The sequence below is a fragment of the Dromiciops gliroides genome, chromosome 5, assembly GCF_019393635.1.
Source record: "Dromiciops gliroides isolate mDroGli1 chromosome 5, mDroGli1.pri, whole genome shotgun sequence".
In the NCBI taxonomy this organism is placed as follows: domain Eukaryota; kingdom Metazoa; phylum Chordata; class Mammalia; order Microbiotheria; family Microbiotheriidae; genus Dromiciops; species Dromiciops gliroides.
In genome coordinates, this window is record NC_057865.1 from 159,777,528 (window position 1) to 159,798,524 (window position 20,997).

At 35.7% G+C, this 20,997-nt stretch overlaps 1 protein-coding gene across 1 annotated transcript; it reads left to right on the forward strand.

The window, feature by feature from the left end:
• The first annotated feature begins 226 nt into the window (after positions 1-226).
• Positions 227-1,103, forward strand: LOC122727489 (60S ribosomal protein L7a-like). The gene has a single exon (XM_043965046.1). It carries the CDS (start codon positions 239-241, stop codon positions 1,037-1,039), a length of 801 nt encoding a protein of 266 aa, XP_043820981.1. The 5' UTR covers positions 227-238; the 3' UTR covers positions 1,040-1,103.
• Positions 1,104-20,997: the final 19,894 nt, after the last annotated feature.

Below are 20,997 nucleotides of genomic sequence, written 5' to 3' on the forward strand. Positions count from 1 at the left end.
TTTCTTAAGCTTAGATCTATTTTGTCTTGAAGATTAGGCCTTTTCTATTTGTCTTACTGTATGGGATCAAGCCCCAAGGATTAGTATGGGCCATCCAAATTCATATAGCATTAAATAAAAATGGCAGAGAATCTTGATTATAGTACAAATACTGAAGCATAGAGCTTATCTTCCCTTGCAGTAGTCTGACTCAGATTTTTTTTCTGTAAGAAATGGGCCCCTCGTTCTGCCGGCCAAGATGCCAAAAGGGAAGAAGGCCAAAGGGAAGAAGGTGGCTCCGGCCCCTGCTGTTGTAAAGAAGCAAGAGGCCAAGAAAGTGGTTAATCCTCTCTTTGAGAAGCGGCCCAAGAACTTTGGCATTGGTCAGGACATCCAGCCCAAAAGGGACCTTACTCGATTTGTCAAATGGCCTCGATACATCAGACTGCAGCGTCAAAGATCTATCCTTTATAAGCGTTTGAAAGTACCGCCAGCAATTAACCAGTTTAGCCAGGCTTTGGATCGTCAGACAGCTACTCAACTGCTTAAATTGGCTCACAAGTACAGACCTGAGACAAAGCAAGAGAAGAAGCAAAGGCTGCTGGCTCGAGCTGAACAAAAAGCTGCAGGCAAAGGAGATGTCCCCACTAAGAGACCACCTGTCCTCAGGGTAGGCGTTAACACTGTTACTACCCTGGTGGAGAACAAGAAGGCACAGTTGGTAGTGATTGCACATGATGTGGACCCCATTGAGCTAGTGGTCTTCCTTCCTGCCTTGTGCCGAAAAATGGGAGTTCCTTACTGTATTATTAAAGGTAAAGCCAGACTGGGCCGCTTAGTTCACAGAAAGACTTGCACAAGCATTGCCTTCACACAGGTTAACCCTGAAGATAAGGGAGCCCTGGCTAAGCTAGTAGAAGCCATCAAAACCAATTACAATGACAGATATGATGAGATCCGTCGTCACTGGGGTGGCAACATTCTGGGTCCAAAGTCAGTGGCCCGTATTGCCAAGCTGGAAAAGGCAAAAGCTAAGGAACTTGCAACTAAATTGGGTTAAATTTATGTTTGATTTCCCCCTGCGTAAAAATAAAAATTTAAACAAAATCAAAAAAAAAAAAAAAGAAATGGGTCCTCCAGAAGTTAATCTTTTAACTTTATCCTCTACCAGAGAAACAAAGGCTAAGCAATGATAGTAATAGTGATTGTGATTATTATAACAATTATCTTTATTATTCAGAAAATATTTTAGTAATGCCTTTCATTTTTATATGATTATACATTAAACAAAATACTTTTACATACAGTTTACACTATTCCAGAATTGTAGTCATGAAATTGTTGCATTTCTCAAAAAAAGGCATAATTCTCTCTCTCTCTCTCTCTCTCTCTCTCTCTCTCATACATGGGAATTTATCCTTTCTGAATCATATGTTCCAGTGGAAAGTCTATCTTGTCATTTCCTAGATTCTCCACTGAAACTCTGCCAGCAACTTAGTGGCATCAGGTAGAGGAAACAAAAACATCTTTGGATTCAGAAGAATTTTTTGGTAGTTAAAAAGAAAAGAAATATAGCAAGAAAAAAGAAAGACTAATGGATAAAGGAATAATTGGGGGTAAACAAAAGAAGTAGCTTGAAAAATATACTAGGGTCCTTGGATAGTGTAAGGAGGTACCAAAGGAATCAATAAGTTAATATTTATTAAAAATGAATTCTTTGTGGAACACAGCTTGAATTATTTTGGGAAAAGGAAAAAGTGCTATCAAGGCTTTTACAATTGAAGGATAAGAAAACTCTGTAACTCTTGCAAATGTTCATTTGGAAAACTTCAAGCTAGTTGTGTAAATTGATATATAAATGATGAGAATGCAGAGCATGGTGATAAATGGATATAGCCAGAATAAGAAGAAATGATATGGATTAGAAAATATGTTTGCTGGAAAAAATGCTCTAGATCACTATTGATCAGAGAAATGCAAATTAAAAGAACTGTGAGGTATCACCTCACGCCCATCAGTGTGGCAAATATAACAAAAACAGAAAATATTGGATGTTGGGAGGGATGTGGGAAAGCTGGGATGCTAATACACTGTTGGTGTTGTGAAAAGATCCAAGCATTTTGGAGAGCAATTTGGAATTATGTCCAAAGTGCTATAAAACTGTGCATATCCTTTGATCCAGGATTACCACTGCTAGGTTTATATCCACTGATAAGTTTATACCCCAAAGACATCCCCCAAAAGAGAAAAAGACTTATTTGTAAAAAAAAATATATTTATAGCAGCTCTTTTTATGGTGGCTAAGAATTGGAAATCAAAAGAATGCCCATCAATTGGGGAATGACTAAAAAAATCTGTGGTATGTGATAGTGATAGAATAGTATTGTGCTATAAGAAATGAGAAATGTGATAATTTCAAAAAGGCCTGGGGGCAGCTAGGTGGCACAGTGGATAAAGCACCCGCCCTATATTCAGGTGGCTTGAGTTCAAATCTAACCTCACACACTTGACACTTACTAGCTATGTGACCTTGGGCAAGTCACTTGACCTCATTGCCCCACCAAAAAAAAAAAAAGCCTGGAAAAACTTGTATGAACTGATGTATAGTGAAGTGAGCAGAACCAAGAGAACATTATGCACAGAGACAAAGTTTGTTGCTGTTATCATCTTGATCCTTTTTGTCCTTTGGCTACCTACTTCTTTAATACTACAACTCAAGACATCCAAAATCCAAATCTGTTCTTCCCAGATCTTTTCTCACTCTTCCCATCCAAATAAGCCTGAATCCATTTTACTCTTACCTTGTTAATTATTATGATAACTGAATTAAATTCAGAAATATGAATTAAGCATCTGCTCTCTGCTAAGATATAATTCAAACTAAGTTGTTAATGCCTAATAAAGGATTATTGAGTTATTTACTCTTATAAGAAATTTCAGAATTTCATAAAGGGATGGAATATTATCGTGCTATAAGAAAAGACAATTAGGATGGTTTCAGAAGGGTCTCGAAAGACTTGCATGAACTGATTTATAGTGAAGTGAGCAGAACCAAGAGAACATTGAGCACAGAGACAGCAATATTGTTTGATGAAGAACTATGAATGACTTAAGTATTCTCAACAATACACTGTTCAGGGGCAGCTAGATGGCGCAGTGGTTAAAGCACCGGCCCTGGATTCAGGAGGACCTGAGTTCAAATCCGGCCTCAGACACTTGACACTTACTAGCTGTGTGACCCTGGGCAAGTCACTTAATTCCCATTGCCTAAAAAAACAAAACAAAACAAAAAAAACAACAATACAGTGTTCCAAGACAATCCCAAAGGGCTGTTGATGAAACATACTATCCATCTCCAAAGAAAGAACTGATATTGATAGAATACAGACTGAAGCATGCTATTTTTCACTTTCATTTTTGTCTTTTATTCAAGTTTTCTCATGCAAAATGACTAAAATGGTAATGTTTTATATAATTTTAAAAGTATAACCCATATCCAATTGCTTTTCACCTCAGGAAGGGGAGAAGGGAGGAAGAAAAGGAGGGATAAAAAATGGAACCCCAAACTATAACTAAAAATGTTAATTACTTAAAATAAATAAATGGAAATCTTCCTACTCTAAAAAAAAAGAAAGAAAATGTTTGCATAAAAAAATCTCTGATAAAAATGTCACCTAAAATCTAAAGAAAATTGATATGTGAGATAGTTATTTCACAATATACAAATAGAAAGATGTTAACAGTTTTCAAAAAAAATGAATGATTTGTATGATAAAATGTTCAAAATCACAATTGTGATAGTAATCCAGATTAAAACAACTTTAAATTATTACCTAATATCAAATGGCAAAGATAGTAAGAGATAAAAAAAAAAGTTAATGAGTAGTACAGGGTTCTATTAGAAGAGAAACGGACTAATTCTCTGTTGGTGAACTGGTAATTTTTCCAGCTGTTGAAGAAAATGTAGGAACAAAAGAACTCTTTCTTGGGAGCTCCACCCCAAAACCATTCCTCTCTTTTCTTACTACTAGGAGACATCTTGTTTTCTAGAGTTAGGGCCCTCAAGCAAGGTGTACCCTAAACTTTGCATAACAATAATCCTTTCAATCAACCTCTGGATGTACTCTGCTGCAGCTAAATCTCAGAATTGGCTCAAACCAGTCCCAGGTGGTTCCTGAGCTTGGACAAACAACTGTAGGAACTATGTTTTGGTCATGAAGCCCTGCTATGAATAGACTTTTTGTCACTATGCAAATCTGCATCATTTTTCTTTATTTTTTGCCATTTATGAGATTTGATTTTTCACACATAATACAAATCCATTTCATATATATGTGTATATAAAAATATACCCATACTGTATGTGATGATGGTATGGTTTTGTAAATTAAAAAAAAAAAAGGAGTTTTTTAATATTGAAATCCCTTCATGACTTTTGGCACACCCTGGAGAGTGAGAGAGAGATACACACACACACACACACACACACACACACACACACACACATACATGCATATATAAATATACATATACACACATATATGTTAAGGATTAACCTCACTGCCTTCGGTCTTCCTGTTCTTAGAGGAGACCCTGCACATGTGTCTAATTTTCCTCTTCCAATATAATAAAAAGAGCTTTTTGCTTATAACCTCTGTGGTTTCTTTGGTTTTCTTTTCTTTTTCAGAGTTAAGAGTTGGTAAACAATCTCTATGAGATCTTTAGTATTTTTGAATTAACAGTTGGTACATAAGGTCTATGGCTCTTTGGTAACTTATTTTCAAGGTTTGACTTTCTCTGTCTCTGTCTCTATCTTTGGATCTATATATAATAACAAAATAAGCATTATATCTATTAGGGATTAAGTAGAATCTTCTCTATTAAGATCAAGGGTAAAGGGAAGATGTCTAGTGTCACTACTATTTGATATAGTGATATAAATATTAGCTACATCACTAAGATAAGGACCAGTATTAGGAAACAAACACAGACAAAGAAAACAATTATTTTTTTTTGTTTTTTGTTGTTGGTGGGTTTTTTTTTGCCAATGGTATGATGCTGCACTTAAAATACTCCAGAAAATGAACTAAATTAATCCATATAATGATTTCAACAAAGTTGCAGGATATAAAATAAATCCATACATTATCCTCATTTCACTCTCTATATTGTGATGTTTAAAATCTAATTTGGGCACCGGCCCTGGAATCAGGAGTACCTGAGTTCAAATCCAGCCTCAGACACTTAACACTTACTAGCTGTGTGACCCTGGGCAAGTCACTTAACCCCAATTGCCTCACTAAAAAAAAACAAAACAAAACAAAACAAAAAAACTAATGTGGGTACTTACTTGCCCCCCTGCCCCCAGTTTTGGGGAGAAACTAGTATGATAATTACACCACAAGTGTTCCGGAATGAAAAGAGACCGATCCAGTGAGCCACCCTCACCTTCCTATTTCCTGTCTCCCTCCCCAAAAGGGGAGGTCCTTCAAGCTGATTGGTTGAGGGTGGTCTCCTGTTGATGTAGTATTCCACAACCTCTGAGAACAACACCCTACTCAGGGTTGGCCAGGTATGGTCTTGATTTTATCAATCCTAAGTAGGTTCTCAGTCAGTTTCTCAGTCTTATCCAGTTCAATCAATTCCAAATCAATCTTCAGGTGGGGTGCCCTGGGCATCTGCCAAATCCCATTATTTTATCACAATATTAACCAATCATAAGAGGAAGTGAAATTCCATTTAAAAATAACTACAGAATGTATAGAACACATAGTATTTATTTGAATACAACTACTAAATCGTATTTATGGAAATAGCCATCTCTAAATAATTAGAGAATTGTTAATTGCTCATGGTTAGCTTGAACAAATGTTATAAAAATTAATCTTTGGGGGCAGCTAGATGGCGCAGTGGTTAAAGCACCAGCCCTGGATTCAGGAGTACCTGAGTTCAAATCCGGCCTCAGACACTTACTAGCTGTGTGATCCTGGGCAAGTCACTTAACCCCCATTGCCTGCAAAAAAAAAATAATAAATTAATCTTTGTAGGACACCCCTCTCTTCTTGAAGGAAATGAAATATAGCTGAGATAAAAGGGCAGTATTTAAATCAAAGATATATTCTGCTCTAAGGAGCACTAGAGACTGATGTGGAATGCCTTTTTTCTGGGGTAGTCACAGTGATTAATAATTCTTGAATCAAAATAAATTAGTGATTTATTTTACATCATACAGGTTTTATTATCAGCTTCATGCTACTTCCTTGTCTGAAAAAGGTGGTGGATCATAACATCTTCAAGTATTATTCCTTGTTTAGCCAGGTAGAAGATTATTGGGATGAAGACCAGTTTCCTTTTTTCATTTTTCTATAAGTCATATGTGACTAAAAACTGATTGTTATCTGTTTGTAGTTCAAAGAGACCAGCATTCCCTCTCATTCTGCTCTGAGAGTCTTTTGGTACAAAATAGTCACTAAGTCTGAAGGCAATCTCGAGTCCATTTTGGAATTCTTAAAGGGACGTGCTTTTGTAAGAGAAAGACTAACAGGAAGAAGGAGGCCTGCAAAAGTACAGCAGCAGCAGCTGGGTGGTAGTGGTGGTAGTGGTGGTTGTGGTAGAGGCAATGTCCCCATACCTGTTCAAGACTTAACAAGCTGAAGCAAAAGGATCAGTGATACAGGGGCAATAAGAAAAAAGTTAAAGAAGAAATAAAAAAGAAACAGTTAAAGGTAGACCGAATGTTTATAAAAAAAGAAAAGAATCAAAGAGAAAGGAAACGAAGAGAAAAGAAAAGAAAAAAGAGCAAGAAAGGTCTTCAAGCTCCTACAGACATCTCAGAGTAGTAAACTTGGTTGTTTATATGAGCAGTTTAATCTGACCTCTTTGGATATTGAAGAATGTGTCAAATGAGGTCTCCTCTTCCCTCAACTTTCTATCTCCATACCTATCTAGTAAAAAAGGAAAGATGGTGACCGGAGAATGATCACAGTCCAAGCCACTCCCAAACCACTAGGGAAGTGAATCCTGAAAAAGGATTCAGACTGCCCTTATCCAGAAGAGAGAAGAGAGCATAAAAAATTGAGCAATACCTTACCAAGCTTATGTTATTCAAGTATACACATTGGTGCTATATATATTTTGCTTTTATCTTTATTTTCTCATGACAGGAAAGTAATTCTATGCCATTTAAACTAGGGTTCATTAGTAAATGACATTTTCATTTTTAGATACTTGTAACTTCAGGGAAATTCAGGAATTTAATGATCATAGGTGTGGGTGAATAAAATATAACTTTAATTCTGAAGGGTTTGGTGAATTCTTTACATCTGCCAGCCTATTCCCTGATCTTACTCCTTCCAGAAAAGCTTTTCAAGGGATTTTCTGGAAGAAAAATGGGATAGGCTCCTTCTTTACATTTTTTCTGGAAATTTTATGACTTGAAAACTCTTTCTAATATTGCCTTCTGGTTCTGAGCATCTTGCTTATGAAACATTCAAAGCTTTTGCCAATTACCTTTTTTTTTTTTTTTTGCAGGCAATGGGGGTTAAGTGACTTGCCCAGAGTCAAACAGCTAGTAAGTGTGCCAATTACCTTTTGATCCTGTTTTGATGTAAGTTTTGCCACATCTCCATGTTTTCTTTTCAGGCTGATAATTTTATTTCCCATAAACTCTATTCCTTTACTCAAATATTTCACTTGGTCTTATTGGTGATTTTTGCTATCAAATTGTCTTTTAAAAAAATGTTTGGACTAATACAGACAGGTCATTAACAATGTCATGTCTTTCTATACCAATGCCATGGTCTTAATTTCTTTTATGGTATTTTCTTAATCCATTGTGTGTCCAGCTATGTTTCTGGAATTATTGTTGATGGTAACTTATTATTTATTTTTCTTCTGCTGAGTTCTCATTGAGATATTTATTTAACATGTTTCATTTTTTTCTACATTATGGCTTCCTTGTCTTTGCCCTTTCCTTATCTGAGAAGTGTGTCCTTTTTGTGGCACTTCCACTGTCTCTTTATTATCTTTGATTTTCCTTTATAATATTTTTATTGTGATGTTTTTTATTTCTTTTGTGGCAGATATCAAGTTCCTGAACTATTTTATAATCCCTTACTCTGCCATCTTGATGGAATCCTTTAGCATACATTTAATTTTCCCCCCCCCACGGGGCAATGAGGGTTAAGTGACTTGCCCAGGGTCACACAGCTAGTAAGTGTCAAATGTCTGAGGCTGGATTTGAGCTCAGGTTCTCCTGAATTCAGGGCCAGTGCTTTATCTTTTGCACCACCTAATTGCCCCCAAGCATACATTTTTGTAGAAAAGAATATAACTCTTGGTCCTGATGTGCATATATACACACCATGTATATATGATATTAGGAGCAAAAATGTACAGAAAGGAGATGTTTGGACCAACAAATGCAAACATTGCCAATTTCAAAATTTTTCCAACATTGGTACTTTTTAAAAAATTATGACTAAACATGGCCCTTATAATGCATATTTATCCTGACCAAAGATAGACATTTAAAATTAATGTTTTGGAATTTCAACATTAAATCAATAGAGATTTAAGCAAATTTTGTAAGAACAATAGTTTTTCAGATTGCCTCTAAATTATAGAAATCACATTTATAAAGCATACATCTCACTCACACTCACCATGTGATATGAGTAGAGTAATTATCGCTATTTCACTGATGTAAAAAACAGTTCAGAAAGGTATTTACCCATGGTCTAGTAAATGTTAGAATTCTGATTTCAAATGTGCTTCCAAATACTTCTTTGAAGTATTAACATATAAGATAAGTACAAACTTAGTTTGAATATAAAACAATATGCCAATTTTGAAAATATGTTTATTGTGTATATTAGGCGGTAGAAAATACCCATTTCAAATTCAAAATGTGACTTAAAAAAAATTAGTCTTCTATAAAAGAAGACCAAAGAAGGCACTTCAATGGATCACTGATGTCACTGCCATGAATATTCTTCCCAGTGGTGTAGACTACAACTCATCTTATGCCTTCTCATAAAAAATAAAAGTAAAACAAACCATCAGACTTCCTATGAATCTTGCATTTCGTCACAATATCTATCCCCACCCAAGCTTGAGTAAAACAAAATGGGCTTCTACACCTTAGATTAAATTCCTTGAAGACTGCATGGGATTTAAGGGCAGCTAGGTGGGGCAGTGGATAGAGCACCAGCCCTGGAGTCAGGAGGACCTGAGTTCAAATTTGGCCTCAGACACTTGCTACATATTAGCTGTATGACCCTGGGCAAGTCATTTAACTCCAATTGCCTTACCAAAAAAAAAAAAAAAAAGATTGGATAGGATCTGAACAAGACTAGGAGAGTTAATGCAATCTCATTATCACTAAAGGTTTTCAGGGAAGACTGGAAATCAGGACATTAGAAGAAGAGGGCTAGCTCTGAATCTCCAAAATATTGGTTATTAATAATATTTTCTCACACTGTCCATGTTTTCATTTTCTCCAAGTTTTTAGTATCTTCCATTCTTTAAGCAAACTTAAGAACTAGGGGTTTTTTTAGTTGTCCTCTTTCCTAATTTTTTTTACTTTCTTTCTTTTGTTTTTGCTTTAGAATTATTTCCATTTCATCATATAGTTTTATAGTTTATTGAAGATTGAGATGCTAAAACACAAAAGTGCTTATTCCGCTAGTATTGATGAGAATTTTGTTGATATCAATTCCATTTTTAATCTTTCAATATTTTTGCAGTTATGTTTTATTTGGGTCTCACTTCAAACTTTCTATAAGCTAATTTTTTTCTTTTTACTTCTTCATGTTTAAAAAGCACAGTTTAATAATTAACATTTAGTCAGCTCCTTGATTTTAAAGTATTATGCATATATTATCTTATTTGATGCTCATTACAATCCCATGAGGTAAGGGCCACAGGCATTATTATCTCCATTTTACTGTAGAGGAAAGTGTTGACAAGCAAAAATTTAAATTATTTGCAATGGGTTATTTAGAGAGAGTCTATGGCAATATTTGAAACTAGGTCTTCCCAAGTCAAGTACTCTCCCTTCTGCCTCAATGCCACAAAATCTTCCACTGTGAGATTCTAAAATGAGTTTATATTGGAAACCAGTGTTGCCCATTGCTGCCATGTCTCTCTTCCTGGCAAGATGTCCAAGTATTTGCTGCCTGAATCAATTACCAGACTTACTATTTCCTCTTTGAAATAATGATGGTGCCAGTCAATTTTAATATCTTTTCCTTGTTCTGTTGTTCATTTGTTTTGCCTTAATAATAACTTCTTTGAATAGGAAAAGTTATATTCTTATACTTTTGGAGATATTTAGTGGGATTTACTTTTCTTTCACGTACTCCTAAGAGGTAAAACAAGATCCTCATAATTAAACATCTTATCATTTTACAGTGTTGTGGAAACAACACTAGACTATGAGTCAAGATACCTGACTTCTAGTCCTTGCTCTGTCACTATTTGTGTGACCTGCGCCAAATTACTTAATCTCTGTGTCTCAAAACTATCTACAAAATAGTATTATAGGAAAGGCCTGATTCAGGTAATTTGGGTGAGATATTGTGATGAAATGCAAGATTCATAGGAGGTCTGATGGTTAACAGAAGATTTAATTATCTATACCCTAGAAAGGATATTCAAGATACTCATGGGGGTCACCACGTAGATTTAGCTGAAACTAGCAATGTCACCCATGTTGCCCATCACAGTTTGACAATCAAGCATCAGGAAGCCTGGTGGAATTTTTGTACTCACATGACCAGGAAAGTATGTCAAGGACTTGAACCTTTAATTCCATGATCCAATTAAGTTTCAAGGATGGTTTCAATGCAAGAAGTAGTCCAGCACACATGACAGGGATACTCTGATAGAATCTCTTCTCTCACAATGTTATGTTAATAGCTAACTTGCTTATATACAAAATCATACTGTAAGGATTCCTAAGTTAAGAAACTACCAGTCCATTGTTGTTTTTTTTCCTGAAGACAAGGATGCATTTCTTTAATTTTCTTGATTTAAATTCAAACATCTGAATCTTCATAAATTACATTATTTTATTCTTTTGAAATTAAGCTTAAAGTGATAGAATAATGCAAATGGAAAATTGAAAATCCTAATATTCCAGAATGCTATTTTTTAAAGCAGAAGTGTAATTATTAAAAGAACAACTAATTAATAGGGGAAAAATCAAGCTTAAAACAATATGTATTTAGTTTTGCTTTTGTGTAAAATAATTTAACCAATATTAAAGATACCATATTTATAATTCAAGATTAATTTAAGCATTATGACTATGAAATACAATGAGAAATATCTATGGGTAAATAGTGCTTATTTTTAAACTTATATCTTCATTTATTTTTTTCATAGTGTGGTATCGGCTATGGTTATTATAACACAACCAGCCTTACTTTGTTTGCTTTCCTTTTTTTGCCAACAGTAGCAAAATACTTGGGTTTCTTCATCATTTTCTTCATGCTTCAGCTGAACAATACTATGGCATGGTGACCATTCCCTTGCCTATTACATAAGGAAACATATTTCTATATTTTATTCTTTGATGTTGAACAAGTTCTGTTATTCAAAATGGCATCTTCCAAGTTGCTTTTCTCCTTCGATAAACCACTGAACCACCAGCTAAAAATTATTTTTACGAGAATTGAGTGTGGAAAATGGAGCAATTGCTTCATTCTGCAGGACACAAGATTATCACAGCATTCACAGACAGTGCAAAGATTACCTACGGGTAGGAAGACTAACTGGAAATTCTGGTTGGATGAGTGAATGACACTAGGTCCATATTTCTCTCTGAATCTATGGCCTTTTCTTTTTCTTTTCATATGCTTTGCCCAGTATTAAAGTATTTCAGAATAGATCATCAAGCTTTTATTAAATGATCACATTGTGCAAAGTATAGAAGAATATACAGCCTTTGTTTTCAAGTAGCTTACATTTTAATAGGGGAAAACAACATATTAAAAAGAAGTTGAGGGGGCAGGTAGGTGGTGCAGTGGATAAAGCACCAGCCCTGGATTCAGGAGGACCTGAGTTCAAATCCATCCTCAGACACCTGACACTTACTAGCTATATGACCATAGTCAAGCCACTTAACCTTCATTGCACTGAAAAAAAAAAAAGTTGAAGAGTGGGTATGGGGAAAGGGAAAAAAAAATGATGTACCAGTGAGGGGTTATGGAAGAACAAATATGGAGAGTCAGGAGTACAACTTGTAGAAAGTGAATGCATGGTTGAGCTGGACATCTTCCTTTAAATGAGGGTTCTAAGAGAAACCAGCCAATCAGAAGGAGAGGCTGATAGGGCATTTGGCATTTTTGCATCCAGTGCATAAAGTAAAGAGGTGAAGTAAGTTTCCAGAGTCAAGATATTTCTATGGCATGGTAATGAAAACCTGGAAAGTCAGAAATACAGCCTGTATTGACCTCTCCACTTTTCATAGATGGCTTATTGTTTCAGATAGATTGTTTATTCTTGAGTCTGCTGGTGATACCATTATAGCTGAATGGTCACCATGACTCCTTGTTTTTATATGATTTCTTTGTATGCTTTTGTTTGTTTGGTGGGGCAATGGTTAAGTGACTTGCCCTGGGTCACACAGATAGTAAGGGTCAAGTATCTGGTCAGGTTTGAACTCAGTCCTCCTGAATCCAGGGCTGGTGCTTTATCCACTGTGCCACCTACCTTCTCCTTCTTTGTATGCTTTTTAAGCGGCTTAATTATCCAGTGGGTGAAATGCTACCTATTGATAACTTATACATCCATTATAGGGTAGATAATAGTTAAATTATTTAAAAAATGTTTTCAGGGGGCAGCTAGGCAGCACATTAGATAAAGAACTGGCCCTGGATTCAGGAGAACTTGAGTTCAAATCCAGCCTCAGACACTTGACACTTACTAGCTGCGTGACCCTGGGCAAGTCACTTAACACTCATTGCTCTGGGAAAAATATTTTTAATATATTGTTGACTTATGTGGTCTGGGAGTTTAATACTTTGCTATTGCAATAGTTGGACATTTAAAGCCTAAGGTTTTATTATTTAAAATAAAGTCTCTCTATTATCTAAAGCAGACATTGGCAAATTATGACCAGAGGGCCAAATTGGGCAGTCAGCCACCTATTTTTTTTATGGTCTGCCAAGCTAAGAATGGCTTTTACATGTTGAAGTACACTATATATATATATATATATATATATATATATATATATATATATATATATATATATATATATATATATATATATATATATATATATATATATATATATATATATATATATATAAATGTAAAAACCATTCTTAGCTAAGATTCATACCAAACGAGGCCATGTGGCCCTTTATTACATTGTCCCCTGATTTAGAACAATATATTATAATTCTTTGCTTTGATTTTAAGCCATTAAAGCTGAAGAAGCAGCATGTTACAGGGAAAATAATTAATCCAATCAAGGCAATAAGGATCTTGGCCCATGTCTGCAATAATAAGAGAATCCTTTAAACTTCTGGCAGATTTTTTCCATATTCCATTAAAGACAGGTACTAGATCCTGGCATTGCTCTAATTATCCCTGGTTTCTTCGCCAATACCTTTATACATCTATCATGTCACTTCACTCTGGGACATGCAAGCACTTTAGAGTCTAAACTAAACTTTACTAGATTTCCAGAGGTAGAGGAAAATAGAGGAAGGGGAAAGATTCTAAGGCATTTTTTTCACTTCTATAATTCTATTATTAATAAACAAATGGATTATTTATAAGGTATTGTTGAAAAAATGATGTTAAAATGGTTCATATAGTTATTATATATATAAAATGAAGACTAAAATAATAAAAATGAAATCAAATTGGATAAAGATTAATCATCTGGGGCAGCTAGGTGGCACAGTGGATAGAGTACCGGCCCTGGAGTCAGGAGTACCTGAGTTCAAATCCAGCCTCAGACACTTAACACTTACTAGCTGTGTGACCCTGGGAAAGTCACTTAACCCCAATTGCCTCACTAAAAAAATAAAATAAATAAATAAATAAATAAATAAATAAATAAATAAATAAATAAATAAATAAATAAATAAGATCAATTATCTACTAATAAATTTGTAGAATTATTGGCCTCAAAGATTCAGTTAAGTTGGGTACCTTTTATGTGTTTGGACAAGATGGTATGTATTGTAACGCTTGGAATGACGCCACCTGCTGGAGACTTACTGTAGAAGAGTTCTGCCCATGAAGCGAAGGTCTTTGAGGGCAAGACCAGGAGTCTTTTCTTTGGCGTCAGGAAGTGACGTGGACTAGTGGGAGGAGGAAGGAAGAGACTGGCGCTCACTCTGAAGCTCTTTCCTGAGGACGCTGGTGGAGAGCAGAGCTAGAAACGTGCTCTCCCTTTAATAGACAGGAATCTAGGCCTTTTCTTCTCTCTTCACCAAACTCTTATTCTCCTTAATAAATGCTTAAAAGTCTAACTCTTGCTAAAGCTTATAATTTATTGGCGACCACTCATTAGATATTTTAGACAGTTTAGCTAGAATTGTAGCCCTGAACAGATGGCGACCACGAAGAGGAAAGCTGAACCTCACTTCTGATCTTCTGGTTGGGTAAGAAATTTTCCCCTACCCTCTCCCTTTAACTGCTAAGTACTGGCGTACTGGCCACGTTTTCCCTTTAAATTTTTTCAAATGGACCTTTTAAACTCCCTAATTACCCTATTTTTTATTTTAGTCTGTTTAACCAGACAAATGGGAGATAAGATCATGTTAATGCTTTGTTTTTCTGGATTTTCTATTTTTCTTTTTATTTTTGTTAAAAGAGCCAGCAACTTACTCACAAAAGGAAATATCTCTCCCTCTCCCAACCATGCTTTTTCAGAGAAACCTGAAGAGATTCCTGCAGCTTTTCCCAGTTCTAACACTAATTGTTGCTCTAATTTTGCATGCCTGGAGGCAATGACCCGCCCTCTAGGAGCTTTTAATCCCCTAGCACCTGGAGGCAAAGTGTGGGGGAAGAGGAATCCAGGCCTGAGTTCAAAATCAAGTCTGATTCAAATTGTGCTGGTCCCTCCCCTCCTCTCCAAACCCCACCCTCTACTCCTCCCATGGCCAAGCCCATTGCTTCCCCTGCCTGGGAAGTCCAGAGAGCTGATGCGCATGCTCAACTTTCTCTAACTACATTTGCAGCTTCAGGCTCAGCCCTTCCCCATCCTGGCTGTACTTCTGAGACATCCTTAGAAAACCCTTTAAATTCCAGATATGCCCGTTTTGTTCATAATTTTGCTAACCTGCTTTTGTCTTTAATTAGTAATATTATAAAGCATTTGTATGGTGAAAAGATTGACAGACAATATAGAGGGGTTAAAGAAGAAAAACTTAAGCTGAATAAGAATGACAATCATCAACATAGTTCAAGACTCTGCTTCTTTTGCCATGGAAGGGTATATATTTTATAGAAATGTAGAAGTAAACAGCAAGATATTGATATGAGTATTGGGGATTTTAGATATTGGAATGAAAAGTGTTCTGAATTCACTCAGAGTAATAGTATCAGTTCAGAGGTTACATAGGATTTCTATGCTATTACATATACATTTTGAAATTAACGGTATGGGTTTATTTTCATAGAGATTTTCATGCTTTTGAGATTGTGTCTTATACTTAGTTTTTAAAACAAGGAGAATATTTGTAAAAGCTTTTTAGTCATGTGATCAAGTTTATATTTTATAATACTCTTATTAATATTAAGTTCATGCTCATTTAGATTTCCTTAGTTTGAATTTCATTGTCTTTTATTATTCCATGTATATTTTCTTCTATTCATTCATCTATCTAATTTTGAAACATGGTTTTGATTTCATAATACAATGTTAATTCTAGGAGTATTGTGCTCCCATATTCTGAGTTGTTTGTTTTTGTTATTTTTTCTCAACTGATTATTTGATCAAACTCTTTAAAGCATTTCCCTGGCAAATTGGTTGCCATGGCAAGTGTAAATTGGTTCTAGAAGTATTATTTTTGATAAGCATATTCCAAAAAAAAGAGGGGAACATTTGTAAAAGTTTTCTTTTTTCAAAAAAAAAAGTTTTGAGATTGTGTTGTGCTTTAACTTGTATTTAAATATGTTCTGATTTTTCACAAAAGTAATTGTATACTAAGTAAAAAAGGGGTATTATTTGAAATTATTGCATAATTATATATTGTGTTCTGAGTCAAGATGTATTCGCATTTTTTTGCAATCATTTATTATCCTCAATTTTTAAATCCATATGAGACTTGGATTATGGGAACTTATCATTTAAGACATTAATTGCCTTTATTCTGAGTTATCAGATGCCAGTTGGCCAAGATGCCATCCAATCAGAAGAGGAATACATACAAGAGCAGACACTGAACTGTCACATGAGGGGAGACATGCATGAAGTCAAGGTATGGCCGAGGGAACGACTTTTGACAAATGTTGAGGTTGGATTCTCTTGGTTTAATATTTTATTCTCTTTTTCCCCACAATATTGTACAGATGGCTGGAAGTATTCATCCCACCCATCTCATTCCACACCTGGCTTCTATGCTCCCTCCTATATGCCTGATGCCATGGACATCTCAATCCCATGCATCTGATTAAGTCTGACTCAGTTTCCTCCAATATGTTCGGTGGCATGGACATGTATTCCATGCACCTATTTTAAGCCTGGCATACTGTATGGGCAGTACATATTGCTCAATTGTGGGAATGCTCATATCCCATCATTTCTCTGTTCTTTTATGGTAACCCCCATAATTATCTCAGGTGTCATGATAAATAACAGTGTTGAATTTGGCCTTGACATCTGTTACCAATTATATTAGATTTTTAATTTCTCATAATGGCATGAGGATAATTAGGCAGATGATGCAAAAAGTGATGAAACAAAGATAAAAATTATTTTTAAAAATTAATATCGCAGCAATTGTCTTCTCAATTACTCTCCATAAGGGGGGACTATAATAATAATATAATTTTAAAGAATGGTTCGATTTTTGTTTTATTGTATGTTTCATGTGTTAACAACTAAGATTCTGAATTCCCTTAGACATGTTTTTGAGAACTTTCATTGTTTGATTTGATTATTGACAAAGCTATTTTAAAGTTGTGTTAAGCTCAATTTTGTAGGAAGGTTTCCTGGCTGATTACCAGCATCCACACCTCAACCCCTGAAAAGACTTCCATTCCACGACTACACCTAGAGGACATCTAAGAAGAGACTTTCAGAGACTTTAAATGAACAGTTTTGATTTGTTGTTTTTGTTGTTTTTTTTCTCTTTCTATTATAATATACACCATCTGTAACATGTATTCTCTGCAGAGGCCCTCCCTTTGCAAGACTAATGTCAAAGCGTCGGTTCATGAGGACAAAAAAAAAATCGCCCCTCTGGACAAAACTTTCCTCTCTTCCTTTTCTATATTGTTGTTCACATATTATTAGTTAGCAATAGTTATTATATTGTTTTTACTGTTCCGTCAAGGAAACATTTTGTTTCTTGAGGAACAACAGGGGGGACTGTAACGATTGGAATGACGCCACCTGCTGGAGACTTACTGTAGAAGAGTTCTGCCCATGAAGCGAAGGTCTTTGAGGGCAAGACCAGGAGTCTTTTCTTTGGCATCAGGAAGTGACGTGGACTAGTGGGAGGAGGAAGGAAGAGACTGGCGCTCACTCTGAAGCTCTTTCCTGAGGACGCTGGGGGAGAGCAGAGCTAGAAACGTGCTCTCCCTTTAATAGATAGGAATCTAGGCCTTTTCTTCTCTCTTCACCAAACTCTTATTCTCCTTAATAAATACTTAAAAGTCTAACTCTTGCTAAAGCTTATAATTTATTGGCGACCAATCATTAGATATTTTAGACAGTTTAGCTAGAATTGTAGCCCTGAACAGTATATTCTAGGGATATAAAGACAGTAATAAGGCAGCCCTTGCCCTTAAGAAGCTTACATTCTGGCTGAACAAGTTCTGGTCTATGATTGTTATGGAATAATATTGAAGTATAAGAAATCACAAGGAAGATTGTTTCAGAAAAAACCTGGGGAGACTTGTATGAAGTGATACAAAGTGAAGTGAGCAGAACCAGCAGAACACTGTAGACAGTAAGAGCAATAATGTAAATAATCAATTGTGAATGACTTAGTTATTCTTTTTTTTTTTTTTTAGTGAGGCAATTGGGGTTAAGTGACTTGCCCAGGGTCACATAGCTAGTAAGTGTTAAGTGTCTGAGGCCGCATTTGAACTCAGGTCCTCCTGACTCCGGGGACAGTGCTTTACTCACTGTGCCACCTAGCCGCCCCTTATTCTTTTTTTTTGATGAGGCAATTGGGGTTAAGTGACTTGCCCAGGGTCACACAGCTAGTAAGTGTCAAATGTCTGAGGCTGGATTTGAACTCAGGTACTCCTGACTCCAGGGCTGGTGCTCTATCCACTGTGCCACCTAGCTGCCCATGACTTAGCTATTCTGATCAATAAAATGATGGAAGACTATTCTGTAGGACTTGTGATGAAAAATGCTATCTACTTCCTGATAGAGTCTGAATGTAAATTGAAGCATCATTATTTCACTGGTTAAAATGTTTCTTGCCTTTTTTTTTTGCAATATGGATAACATGGAAATATGCTTTACACAATTTCACATATTTAATTTAATCATATTTTTTTCACCTTCTTAGTGGTTAAGAGAGGGAAGGGTAGGGAAGGCAAGAAATTAGAACTCAATTATTTTTTAAATAAATGTTAAAAACAAATAATTTTTAAAAAGCTTATATCGTACTCAAAAAGATATGTGCACAGAGAAGTAAATCTGAAAAATAAACGCAAAGTAATTGGGTTGCAGAAGAGAATCAGAAGATTATGGATCCTTCATTTTAGATGTAAGCTTTCTAGAAACATTTATCTTCTGTTTCCTCATATCTTTAAAAACAATTTCTCCTACCTAGTTAAAGTTGAACTCAGAAGATATTTCTGTTGAAGTAATCAAATATTTCTTCTTCATCTTAGTCTACTCATTAATCTAGTCAAATGGATCAAAAAAGTTATGTTATTAATTGGATCAATCAAAGACCTCTTACTCTTCTCTACTGACAACCCTAGTTCCATCTTCTGATAACTTCTGTTTTTGTTTTTGTTTTTTTTCATTTTGGTTCTTTTGCAGGGCAATGAGGGTTAAGTGACTTTCCCAAGGTCCCACAGATAGTAACTGTCAAGTTTCTGAGACAGGATTTGAGCTCAGATCCCTCTGAATCCAGGGCCAATGCTTTATCCACTGCACCACCTAGCTGCCCCCCCCCCCAGTTCCATCTTGTGAGATACTGAGTTCCTTTCTTAACTTTCAGCAAGTCTTTCAAAGAAAGTAATTAGATCTTTCATAAAGGGAAAAGGATTTTAGTGCAGGGTATTGTTTCAGAATTTATATTTAATGAAACTTAGATAAGGGTTTCTTATCCAAAAGGGACAATGAATTTTAGACTTAAAAATTACCTAATATTATTTTGTAAAATGAGGCCTAAAGAAGGAAATGGGTTTGGAGAGGGCTCAATACATTGCCACATTGTAGGGAGGATAATGAAAGGCTTCATGGATGTTGAAGCCAAAATGGTGGTAGAAAAACAACAACTTGCATGAGCTCTCTCCCAAATCCTTCCAAATACCTTTAAATGATGTCATAAGACAATTCCTGGTGCAGCAGAACCCAAAAGATTACAGAGTGAAGTGATTTTCCAGCCAAAGACAACTTAGAAAGTCACCAGGAAAGGTCTGGTGTACCAAGGTGAGAGTGGAGCACATTTCCAACACAGCTCCCCCCACCCTCTCCAGCAAACCAGGAGCAGGCCTTGAGAGTCATTGCATCTATAATGGCAATGGCTGCTTCATGAGCTCTCAGCCCACAGATGGTAAGGGTGTTGAAAAACTGGTCAGCAAGAGATTTAAGGGGTCTATTTGCTGGCACTGAGGCAGTACTATGTTGCTTAGCCCATACTCAGATACAGGTTGCAGCTTCCAAAAAACAAAAACCAAAAACCAAAACCCTGAATCTTGGGACAGTTCACCCTCTACCCTGGAAGCAGAGCCTGACATTAACAAAGAATTAAAAGTAAAAAAAAAAAAAAACCCAAAACAAGAGGCTGGGAAAATGAGCAAGCAACAGAAAAAAATTTGACCAAAGAAAGTCACTATGGTAACAAGCAAGATCAAACATACCCTCAGAAAATGATAACAAAGTCAAAGCTCCTACATATAGAGTCTCCAAGAAAAATATGAATTGGTCTCAAGCCATGGGAGGGTACAAAAGGGCTTTGAAAATCAAGTAAGAGAGGTAGAGGGAAAATTTGCAAGAGAAATGATAGTGCTGAAAGAAAGTCATGAAAAAAAAAAGTCAACAGGTTGGTAAAAGAGACATAAACATATACCAAAGAAAAGAAGACCTTAAAAAATAGTGTAAAATAGTTACAAAGAGCCAATGAGGAGAAGAATGCCTTGAAAAATAGGATTGGACAATGGGAAAGAGAGACACAGAAATTCCCTGAAGGGAAAAAAACCCCCACAAACCTCCTTATAAAGTAGAATTGGCTAAGTGGAAAAGGAGATACAAAAACTTACTGAAGAAAATAATTCCACAAAAATTAGAATTGAACAAATGGAAGCTAATGACTTTGTGATAAACCTAGAAACAATAAAAAAAAACCCAAAAGAATGAAAAATGGGAAACTGTGAAATATTTCATTGAAAAAAAAAACACAATAGGGGCAGCTAGGTAGTGCAGTGGATAAAGCACCGGCCCTGGATTCAGAAGTACCTGAGTTCAAATCCGGCCTCAGACACTTTACACTTATTAGCTGTGTGACCCTGGGCAAGTCACTTAACCCCCATGGCCTTGCAAAAATAACCAAAACAAAACAAAAAAGAAAAAAAGAAAAAAAAAAGCAATTGACCTGGAAAGTGGATCCAGGAGAGATAATTTACAAATTATTGGAC

Coding starts and splice junctions, on each gene's coding strand:
- LOC122727489 (XM_043965046.1), top strand. CDS start 239: ATGCCAAAAGGGAAGAAGGCCAAAGGGAAGAAGGTGGCTCCGGCCCCT.